Source organism: Platichthys flesus, chromosome 5 (assembly GCF_949316205.1).
Source record: "Platichthys flesus chromosome 5, fPlaFle2.1, whole genome shotgun sequence".
In the NCBI taxonomy this organism is placed as follows: domain Eukaryota; kingdom Metazoa; phylum Chordata; class Actinopteri; order Pleuronectiformes; family Pleuronectidae; genus Platichthys; species Platichthys flesus.
The window spans coordinates 5,682,602-5,693,901 of NC_084949.1; the positions used below are offsets into that span (position 1 = coordinate 5,682,602).

At 42.7% G+C, this 11,300-nt stretch overlaps 1 protein-coding gene across 2 annotated transcripts; it reads left to right on the plus strand.

The window, feature by feature from the left end:
* Positions 1–498: 498 nt before the first annotated feature.
* On the plus strand, positions 499–11,268 carry LOC133953356 (uncharacterized). Of its 2 annotated transcripts, none has more exons than XM_062387246.1 (7): positions 499–851; positions 3,529–3,860; positions 4,003–4,067; positions 5,060–5,217; positions 5,399–5,914; positions 6,909–8,401; positions 8,821–11,268. In XM_062387246.1, exons 1-7 carry the CDS (start codon positions 611–613, stop codon positions 9,487–9,489), a joined length of 3,474 nt encoding a protein of 1,157 aa, XP_062243230.1. In that variant the 5' UTR covers positions 499–610; the 3' UTR covers positions 9,490–11,268. The 2 variants fall into 2 exon arrangements, with proteins under 2 accessions (XP_062243230.1, XP_062243231.1); XM_062387247.1 differs by lacking the exon at positions 499–851 and adding an exon at positions 872–1,551 and having other exon boundaries at positions 2,306–3,860.
* The last annotated feature ends 32 nt before the right edge of the window (positions 11,269–11,300 follow it).

Genomic DNA, 11,300 nt, shown 5'->3' on the forward strand with positions numbered 1-11,300 from the left:
AAGTAATAAATTGTAAACATGGAACACAAGAAAAACAAGTAAAAATTTATTTAAAAACTATATAAATATACATATATATATATACACGTTTTAGAGTGTGTGTGTCAGGTGTGTTTTTGTTGAAAATGTAATTAAAGTTAAATTTCACTTAAAATTTGTGAAAAAATAATTATAGTGATGACAGTATTTGTAATAATAATAATAATAATAATAATAATAATAGTAAAATAGGAGTGGAAGTTATAATATTTATAGTTACAAGAGGGTTAGGGTTAATACATTTTTTTTATGTTATTGTAACTCTCAATGTCGCTTTTAAAATAGTACAAACCATAGTATAGTACAAAAGTTATTCATTTGAATAACTTTAATTAGGTTAATTAAACTTCACATAATTCGCACTTATTTTTTATTTTCGGCTTTGATAAATAAATAATTGATGGAAAAGGCCTTTCGTCCTTTTTGACCGCTCCCAGCACCGGTACCCTAACACTTCGAGTAGACACGCACTACAATACATGCCGCTGTTGTTTTGACGTGTTTTTTCTCCAACTACCGCCAAGTGAGCGCTGACTGCCTCCATCACTGATGAGCAGTTACACGCAGAGGCATGGATCTCATCAGTAAACCCAGGAGTAAGTCCATCGTGTGGCTGTACTTCGGTTTGAAGGCGGATGAGAAGGGGCAGCCGCTGAACTCCGGAGAGGCCGTGTGTCGCTTGTGCAGAAAAATAGTGCTGGCGAAAGGTGGAAACACCACCAACCTCAGAAGTCACCTGAAGAGAAGACACCGGGCGGATTTCTTCGACACCTCTACCCCCAACACCCCCGGAGCCTTGTCCGAGTCTCCAGGTGAGTTCACACACAAGGCGGCCATGTGGCGTGGCTGCTCTTAGGGATGGCTTTCTATAGCCCCTGATTATATCAACTTTTAGCCTCACAACACTGACGGCCTTTGCAATTCCCCCATGCATCTCGTCTGAAGTGACAGAATGCATTTGGTTTGTGATTCAGAAAGTTGCATGTTATGTAGGGAGCAGGTGGAAAGGTGTGTTCCTGTATGTGCACACACTCGTGCACACACACACACTACGTGTGAGAACAGAACAATGTTATGAACATAGAGCTGCAACGAATAGTCGACAAAATCGACGATGTCGATTGTGAAAAATAGTCGACATGGATTTTTATCATCGACGCGTCATATACTATGAATTGATTAAGCCCTACCGGTAATTTTAATTCGGCAATTTTCATTCGGCATTGCAATGCAATACAGGAAGCGCTGGGGGCAGTATCGATTCCATTGTCTAGATGTACCATGGCAGAGAAGAACAACGATTGGAAATATGGCGGAAAAGAGAGTTGGAGAACCGAAACAGATTAGAACGAGAGCTTCAAAGGTCTGGGAATATTTCACCATCAAACCAGACAAAAAAGTACAATGCAGCATATGCAAAAAGGAACTAGCATTTCATAGCAGCACCACGGCAATGCATGAACATTTGAAACGGAAGCATCCTGGAGCCACCACGTCGTCTCATTCTGCCAGGTAAGTTTAAGTTAACTTCCTAGGTAACGTTAGCCTTGTTATCTTATCGCAAGGTTTACGCTTATATGTTGGAAAACAGAACGTCTCATGGAGGATGCTTGCTAACGCAAGTTCAGTTATGTTAAGTGCAGTGTAGTAAATCGGTCAATTATCAGAGTAGCCTGTCTTTTCGTTTGTTCTGAATTGGGTTGCAAAATTCCGGGAATATTCAAAGTCGGATTCATGAACAGCTGGAAATGTGTTCTTAAACCACCAAAGTGATCTGAGCTGCGCTGTACATTTTCTCGTACTGCTGAATAAGCATATAAACGCCCCGCCAGCTTCTTATAAGGGAATGCAAGCATAAAGACGTGTGCAGAATACACAGAATCCACATGTAACCATCATGTCTACAGCCCGTATGCCTAGTGCATTCTGGGTAATGCAGTTCAGTCTGCTCATATCACACGGTCCACTAAACATGGACCTAACTTCACCGGTGCAGAGGTGGAGGTTCTGTTACAGAATGGAGATGTGTCCATTCTATTCCACTATGGCTATATCCACGCGATTGAGTTTACTCCTCATTTATTTATTCACTACCATTGCAAATGGTAGTGTAGTGCTTTGATATTTTTTTTTTCTTAAAAATTACAAAAATAATTTCATGTCAACACAATTACGAGAGATCTGCTCTAGCATAATACAAAACTATGATAATATAGCCTACAACGTGATTATTAAAGCTTTGTGTTTTTTCCCCTTTCTCATTTAGTACTAAGCAAAAGCGTGTGGACGAGTTTGTCCTGAAGAGAGGCTCATGCACCCCTGACATGAAACCTCTATCAATGGTTGAGGATGAGGGCTTTAAGCAGATGGTCAACACATTCCATCCAGGTTACACCTTACCTTCCAGAACTCATTTTACAAAGCTCTTGGAGCAAAAGTATGAAGCTACACTTGTCAGAGTTAAAGATAGTCTGAAAGCAACTTAGAACAAGATTGTCCTCACAACTGATGCTTGGACCAGTGTAGCAACAGAGGCATATCTTGGCATCAAATGTCACTTTATAAGTGATGACTGGGAGCTCACTAGCTTCTGCTTCACAACAATGCCACTTGAAGAGAGACACACTGGAGCCAACATTGCTGCATGGCTTGAGCAGGCTGTGGCAAGATTTGAGATCCCTACAAGCCGAATCGTGATCTTGATTGCTATTTTGAGTTACTTTTTAAAACTTTATTTGCACTTCTCTCTTCTTTTAAAAGCAAATTTGCACTTTAATTTTTATTACAATTTTGTTTATTTATAATGTTTACATGTCTACACAACTTGTTACTGAAATACATTTGAAGTTCAAATTCCAACATTTTGAGTCATTATTTTAACTTGCTATGGGAAATAATCGTTAGATTAGTCACTTAATGGAAAAAATTGTCGATAGACTAATCGATTACCCAAATAAGCTGCACTTCAGAGAGTGCAGCCTCTCAAGGTTCACCTTCTCACAACACCAGAGACAGGAAGGCAACTCCCAATACACAACATAAGAGCTCTAATCGAGGCTATTCCTGCAGAGGCTGTCAGACCATCTGTGGAATAAATCTTTGATCAGGCATTATATAAGTCATACACAATATTAATTAAAGGTGAGTAACAAATCCCTGACAATGATCGGGCACAAACATCCAGACTCCAAGCTGTTATTAAATAGTTACTCAATCAGAGCAAACCTCAGCTGCAAAATACAGGCGTCATTATGAAGCAACCAGGGATCTGGAGCTAGAGGAGGTTGTCAGGTTTTAACAGAGTGGACAACGTGGTCTGTGAACTGCTATCCAGTCTGCCTTTTGGAAATCTCTTCAAATTTCTGTCAGTTGAGAGAGGTGTAGGACCACAGGCCAGTTATTTTAGTTTTAAAAATTAGAACACGCTCCATAGAGTAACTATATTCCACCTCATTTCTGTATTGAATAAATTATTGTGTTATGTTCTAGGTTTCGATCTCAACCATGAAGAATACTTTGAGGATGTTCCATTTCTGCAGAACGCTTCCAATCAGAACTACGTCCCGGATGCAGTGCTGCCACCTGGGGAGCCCTGGCTCCATGGCGGCCCCTCACGAGCAGTGCTGTCCCTGCCTTCCTGCCTGGGCCTGTGTGGGGAGGATGGGTCTCTCATGTCTGGTCCTGGATCTTCTGGCGAGGAGCCGATGGGAGAGGTGAAAGTGTACGCCAAGTGTCACCTCCAGCAAGGCGTCATGTTTGGGCCCTACATAGGAGAAATGTGCAGGGGTCAAATGCCGAACAGCCTAAAATACTCCTGGGCTGTAAGTATGCGAGTCGACATCAAGAGGCAATTTAAAATCAAGTTTTGAGCTTCAGTCAGATCTAAAACCATCATGTACTTTGTAGTTTGTGTCGATAAATTACCGGTAAAACTGTTCGAGTAAAGTTGGCGTTTATCTCCAGATCAGAGATGATGCTTCATTCATCTACATTGACGCTTCTGATGAAAATAAATCCAATTGGATGAGGTGGGTAGTTTTTTTCATGTTTTGACTTTTTTGTTGTTGTATATCTGTTTAACAGTCATTTGAACTTTCTTTAAAGTAGGGCTGCAGCTATTGATTCATTTAGTAATTGAGTTGATTGAGTGTTCAATCAATTGTCCACTGATTGTTCCGCTGTGTAATCTGATAAAAAAAGATACATTGCCATGTTAAATAGCAATGATAAAAATTCACCAAGTAGAGGAAGAAATATGGCTCTGAAAGTAAACAACTAACAGGTTTTCTTGTTAGAAAATTCAACATTTTGATTGGTTAAATTGCATGAAATATTTGTCCGAAGTAAATTAATTTAGGGCATTTAGGTTACCTAGTAACAAAAAGGAATACAAGTTAAATCAGAGGCATACATTTAAATAGTCTTTACTGCCTGTCTTATTAGATGACTTTATTGTAGTTGTCAAAAAGTTTCTGGCAACATCGCATCTCCTGGATAAGTTAGACATAGTGTGTGTGCTTGGATGTGTGTTTGTGTATTTGTTGGGGCTGCCACAGTACTCAGAGTAACATGATAATCAGGCGCATACAGATGAGAACCTTCCACTGGCCTCTGTCGGTAAAAGAAATGTATAGACAACTTTTAAACCTATTAAGCTACTTTAGTATAGCAACAACATTTATTTTGAGGCTGCATGACACGGAAAGCATCACACATCATTTACACACTGCCGGGACAGCATCAGAGGTTCAGTATCTTGCTCAAGGACCCCTCAACATGCGGAATAGGGGAGACAGGGATCTTACCAACAATCATCTGGTTAGCGGACAACCTGCGCTACCTACTGAGCCACAGCCGGCAAATCAATAGAAGTGTAAAATTAAGTTGTGTCGGGATAAATTGGAGTGAGGCGGGTTGCCACAGTTTTATTGTAATAAAGTTATTCAAGTTACTTGTGCTACTTGATTTGCCAGAGTTGTGCTCTCACACAGACACTGTTTTTATTTTCTCTGTGTTGTAGGTATGTTACATATACGAGCAATGAGGAGGAGCACAATCTATTTGTCTTCCAGTTTTACCGCCACATCTACTACAAGGTTTCCCAGCCCATCACAGAGGGAGCACAGCTCAGAGTGTGGATTGGGAAGGATTATGCCACCCTGCTGGGCCTCGGGATGGGTGAGTTCTGTCTCACTGGCTTTCTATCATGTCATAGATACAGACTAGCTGAACCAAATTGTTTTGTCACTTTCACATACATTTTTGAGCTGACAGTAGATTTTGATTGTATGTTTTATACAAAACCTGATGAATATCCTCTCAATATCCTGTTCATTTGTTTTTTCATGGGGTCATACAGGCGACAGTGTAAAATGTGAAATCGGAGAAAAGGAAACAGCTCTGCGTCTCCTGCAAGACATCCAGTTGGTCACCCTCCCGGAGTCGTGCAGCTCTTCCCTTTGGTCAGATCACAGCCAATCACAGAGCCCCATGCCTGTCATCAGTGACGTGACGACAGTGTCAAATGCAGACTCGGCTATTGATCCAGGGGGGCTGTCTGGCTCCGCCTTCCCCTCTACTTCCATCATGTCCTTCCCGCTCCCCAGCTCCCAGCTGATGGAAAAGTATGATTTTATGCCTGGAACAGAAAAACTGCTGAGTAGCCCAAACGTCACGCAACACAGCCCGTGGTACTTTTTCGGTTTCGAGCCGGACCCAACCGGTCGGCCCCTGGACCGGAGCATCGTGGTGTGTAAGCTGTGTTGGGACCACGTGAGCTGCGCCGGAGGAGCTGCCGAACTCCAAAACCACCTGACCAGCAAGCACCACATCAGAACACGTGACTGCAACAAGGAGCGGGCTCTTCTGATAACGGGTAACAAAAATTGTGTGCACATTGTTGAGGAGACGCAGCATCAACGTAGCAAGGTTAACGGAAAATTCTGGTCACTCATTTCTGTAGAATTCTCGATCATTTTGGGAAAACCTGAATAAATGCTGAATTCTGAGAACCACTGTCACAACAAAATTTTCAAACTAAGAGTTGAGCCAAATTATCTAATTTGGAGGATAAAGTAAAACTGAGCACAAGGCCAATGTTTGTAGAAACTGTAACAACAACCATGATGATACCGTTGGTTAAATTTGAACCAGGAAGGAACTGAATAACAATTTACTGTTCAGCTTTTTCTGATTGCTCATGCATCTTATCCACTTGGATAACTGAGTGTCTCAGTTTAGTTTTGAGACACTCTCTTGAACGCTCAGCAGTGATTATAGCTGAAGTATCGGAATTGTTAGTAACTGGAGACATTTTCTGTGGATCTTCTCCACACAGATCACAAACCCAAATTACTTGAAATGCAAACGCCACTATTGTTTTTATCTAGAGAAGCTGTAACTCCTTCATTTACTTGTATTATTTTACTTTCTAGTCTTTCACAAACAAATACGGTGGACACATTGACCAATCGCAGCAATGGGACAATGATGTTTTTTAACAGCAGAGAAGAAGTAATTTCTGGTAGTTTACGGTCACTTTCGAGGGATGGCGCTCGTAGAAATCTCAAAGCTTTTGAAGAACCATCACCAGAAAGAGAACAAGGAGTTCACCAAAGTGTAGGGAAAGAAGGAAGAACCGAAACAGCAAACTCCCAAGCATCAGATCGGTTCTCGGCAATAGGCAAAGTCCAGTTATTGGGAAGGGAAATGGTATTGGAACAGCTTTAAATTAATTTAATAGTTAAATAATAAGCTCTAATATAACAACATATACAAAAATAAAAGGATATTGGCTTTGGTGAAATGTTTTATCAAACTGTGGAAGATTATTTGCAGATTTAAGATTTTTTTTCTGTTTCTTTCAACAGGACATCACCACCCTCACTCACTGATAGGTACCAACGGCCTGGTCAACACATTCCCCCATGTTTTGTCTGCTCAAGTGACCCATGCCATAACCAACTTCCTCATCATGGATCTCCAGTCCCCGGCTCTGGTGGAAGGGGAGGGCTTCAAACAGCTGATCCTCACCCTCCTGCCCTCATGCAAGGATCTGCCGTCACCTTGTCAGCTGGAGTACCTCCTGAGAGAACACCACAGCAAGGGCAAAGCGAGGCTGTCCCAGCTGCTGATGAGGAAAACAGTAGGTGGGGAGAGCGAGGAGATATCTGACTACACCGCTCCCATCGAGTGCGAGCCCAGGAAACGTGGCCGACCTCCTGGCAATCAGAGGGGAGTTCATCACTTTGTCACTGTAAGTGTGGACATTTGGTCGCACAACTGGCAGGGCAAACCCGAGAGGTACCTCACCGTCTGGGCACACTGCATAGACGCCAGTTTTGTCTCTAAGAATCTGGCCCTGGCAACCCAAAGACTGAAGGAGTGTGAGGTGAAAGACTACACCCTTCAAGCAGTGGAGACCCAAGTCAAAGTGATGGCACAGGAGTGGGGGATCTTTCAGCCTAATCTGGTGCTGCTGGGAGGGGAAGGAAGGAATAAAATGGGGCTGGGGACAATAAAGGGGAAGAAAGGTGGAGAGGCGGCAGTAAGCGTCCCTCACCCAAACTCAACAACATTTCTTGAAAGGGACGAATCTGTGTCATCCGAGGAACCACATGGCTCCGAGTGCAGCCAATCCAGTCAGGGGCTTGCATCTATTCCATGTTTCTTCAGCATCGTGCAGGACTGCATCGAGGAATTAATGTCACATCATGTCATCTCCAAGACCCTCGGCCAGTTTCAGGGTATTGTATCAACAATGTTCCTGCCACCTGCTTTAAACAGAGGCTCATATCAGCATCATGTCCAGAGTCTGCTGGAGACGCTGACGAGACAGGAACAGGCCGAGCTGAAGTCGTGGGCTCATTGTCAGCCAGCGTGGAATAAGCTCTACCCTCTACTGAGCATGCTCATCAAACATAAGAGCCTCGTCTGTGATGTAATAAAAGAGATGAAAATGCAGGGCTTGTCCAAAGAAGACACTGCTTCAGAAGCCAGTTCATCTGGCGGCTGCCACGCCAACTCCACCTCCAACACGGCCTCAGCAAACGTCACAGTGCGTTCTGATTGGAATGTCCTGGAGGATCTGTGTTTGGTGCTCAGACCCCTGGACGTGGCCTGTCGGACCCTCGCCAAGGAGGCCTTCCCTCGTCTTTCCCTCATCAAACCCATTCTCATCGGCCTGCTCTCCCGCCACCTCGTCTCACGGCCGGGAGATTCGTCATCCATCTTAAAGGAAGTGAAGAGGATGATGAGGCGAAACTTGTCGAGCTGCTACGACAACCCTGTGGTCAACAGGGCTCTGTGCGTGGCGTGTTCCCTCGACCCACAGTTCCATGGGCTGGGCTTCATGGAGGAAAAGGTGAGCCATAAAGTTAAAATGAAGGGGACTGGTTAGTGAATAGCTGGGGCCTGGTATCACTGGAAAATTTCAACCAGGGTGGCAACGATTGATTTGTTCGCCAAGAAATGTGCTGACATAGGAGGTCCTTAGGATGAAGTAAACTGGCTTCACCTGCATCAGTAATTAATAAAATGACTTGACAACTATTATCATATTTGCCATGAAATGTGATTCATTTGGTTCCCATCAGGATAAATTGCAATAACCTTTCTGATCCCACTAACTCTCACCCACTCAGCTGATGTCTTTGACCTGCTGCATCTTCATAATGAATCCGACTTATCTTTGTATTTCTCCGAGTGTCCATGCATTGATTTGTCTGTGGCCATAACCAGTATGTCCTGGAACACTAAATTTCTGTGGTGAATATTTTCTAGGAGCAGACGGCCACATTCGATTGGTTGAAGAAAGAGGCCGTCAAGATTGCGAAGGAGGAAAGGAGGAGGAGCCATCTTAAGAGCCAGAGCAAGAGAAGCTCCTCCCCCGGGTCTCCAGCGTCGGATAGCGACTACCGGCGGAGGAGCAAACGCCTCAAAGACTCCCGCCCAATCAACTTCAGAGAGGCCGACGATGACGACGAGAGCGACGTTGTAGAGGCCAATGAGAACGAGACAGTGGACCCGGCCTCCCAGAGTGCGCTCTCCGGTATGGAGTTCCTGCTGGGAGACCTGTTCTGCTCAACCCCCCAGAGCAAGCAGAGCTCAGCTGAGGAATCTGTAGACATGGAAATGTCTGTGTTCAGGGCCGGTAAGGGGGCCTCGCTGGGATTGGAGCCTCTGCAGTGGTGGAGGACGAAGGCCGTTCAGTTTCCACTGTTGGCAACAGTGGCACGGGCCTACCTGGCTGCCCCCGCCGTGGCAGGCAACGCCGCACTGGACTTTTTGCGGGAAGGGGTGGGAACCATGTACAGAAAGAGATCCAACATTCCACCGGAAAGTTTGGATTCAATCCTCTTCCTGCACCACAACCACATGTCCACCTGTGATGCTGAGAAAACGTCAGTTAGGAATGATGACAAGAACATCAGGACTGAAAAGGTTCTATGAACACAAAAACACACTTAACTTATCCAGATTTAAACTGGATTACTACTATAAACCAAAATCCCAAATGAAAGCTATGGGTGATAATCCTGGAAAAACTAGCATGAGCAAGCTATACTTATGTATAAAAATACAGCCGATACATCCCATCCCCTCCTTTCTACCGTCTGGGAAGTAGGTTAGTGACAGTCAGGTATGCCAGCCATTCATTTCTTTCAGTCCAAATGATTCAGTCAAGTTTATCACAGTCTTGCAAAGGCCAGAGTCACCAGTTCAAGCTCTGAACAGCAATGATCAGGTGACCAAATACCTTTTTATGAACGCTCTAATTTGCCAAAAAGGGAGGTTATACTGTGCCTCAGATTTCAGTGTGTTCATGATAAAAATTGCCTTTTTAGCGATAAAAAAACTGCGGATACCCACAAATCGTTCTGTAATATGTATGACTTTAAAAAAATCATATAACCACGACTACTTTTAAAGCTGCATTCCGAAGTTTTTGAAAATAAAGGATAAAGGAGAGAGAAAGATAACTTATAGATGCAGAAAATCTGTCACTTTATTTAGCGAGTATAGATTGAATTACTGTACGACTGACTCGCAGTTAAACTTCTTCTGTGTAGTATGAACTCTGTAGTATCTAGTGCCTTACCTTGTTTAAATACAGTAGATTGAAAGACATTTTTATTTTTTTTTTATCCTTAATGCCAATTTCCAAGAAACATATGGCGTATAACTGACAATACATGTGTAGACTGTCAAACTCTGTGGTTGTATTATGTAAAACTTCCACCATGTGTCTAAACTATTGCATTTGTTTTGTGTTCTCCAAAGACTGACTATTAGCTCACTTCTATTAAAAAGGAATTTAACAATTGTTTCAGTAAATGAAACAACCCTTGTGAAGGATTTAGGAGGATCTGTCGGCAGGAATGGAAAATAAATTCATGGTGATGTTTTTTATTAGTATAGATTCACCTGAAACTTAATATACAGTTTTTTTCACCTCATGAGCCTTTCATATCCATATCTGTTATCAACCATACTATTGCTGTTTCTGCAGTAGCCCAGAACAGACAAATACTGTCTTTTAAAGAGAGCCTAATACAGTTTGATGGTGGAAGGTCACAGTAGGTTGTCCTACACACTCCTAAATTCTCCTCAATCTTAGACCTTGTTTAGATCGTAGACCTGGTATTAACGTCTGTCATGAGTGTTCAGATCGTACGTGACCAACGCTAAGTTCATTTGTGAAAGCACCCAAAGTGTTCTGGGATATGATCACTCAGACCTCGTTGGAGATGATGCAGGTGGCCACAAACAAATCAACTAATGGACACAGAGTAGCTTAAAAATACGATGAAAAGGCACCGGCTGTGTGCTTGCATGTTGACAGCGTTAAGTTTTTCTCTTCAAACCTGACATTAAAATATTTTCTGACTGTGTCTCCTGTGACCACTTTAGGACGGATGTTAATACCACTCTGAATACTGGCTCTTAAGGTCCCAGGTTAACAGTTTGATCATAAAAAACTTACTTGTACCGAGTAAGCTTTGCTGCCTCATGTACAATTGTAGAGAATCTTGTTTACTGCTGGTTATTGCTCTATTTCACAAGGTAATATAAAGAAGTGTATTGCACAGTTTAAGATTTGTGATTTAAGCCTACTTTTTATTGTTTTACACCGTAGTGTCCTGGAATCTTTGCTTATTGACACACATGTATTTGTCTTTCTGTAATGTAAACATTGCATACTTTTCTAAGTAAAAACTGTTCAAGCTCCTTTGAGTTCATTTACAAATTTATTCATGAAT

Bases quoted from the DNA above. Each gene is read 5' to 3' on its own strand.
- LOC133953356 (XM_062387246.1), top strand. From the start codon at position 611: ATGGATCTCATCAGTAAACCCAGGAGTAAGTCCATCGTGTGGCTGTAC. The intron at 852-3,528 runs GTGAGTTCACAC...GTTATGTTCTAG, and splicing joins AGCCTTGTCCGAGTCTCCAG to GTTTCGATCTCAACCATGAA. The intron at 5,218-5,398 runs GTGAGTTCTGTC...GGGGTCATACAG, and splicing joins CCTGCTGGGCCTCGGGATGG to GCGACAGTGTAAAATGTGAA.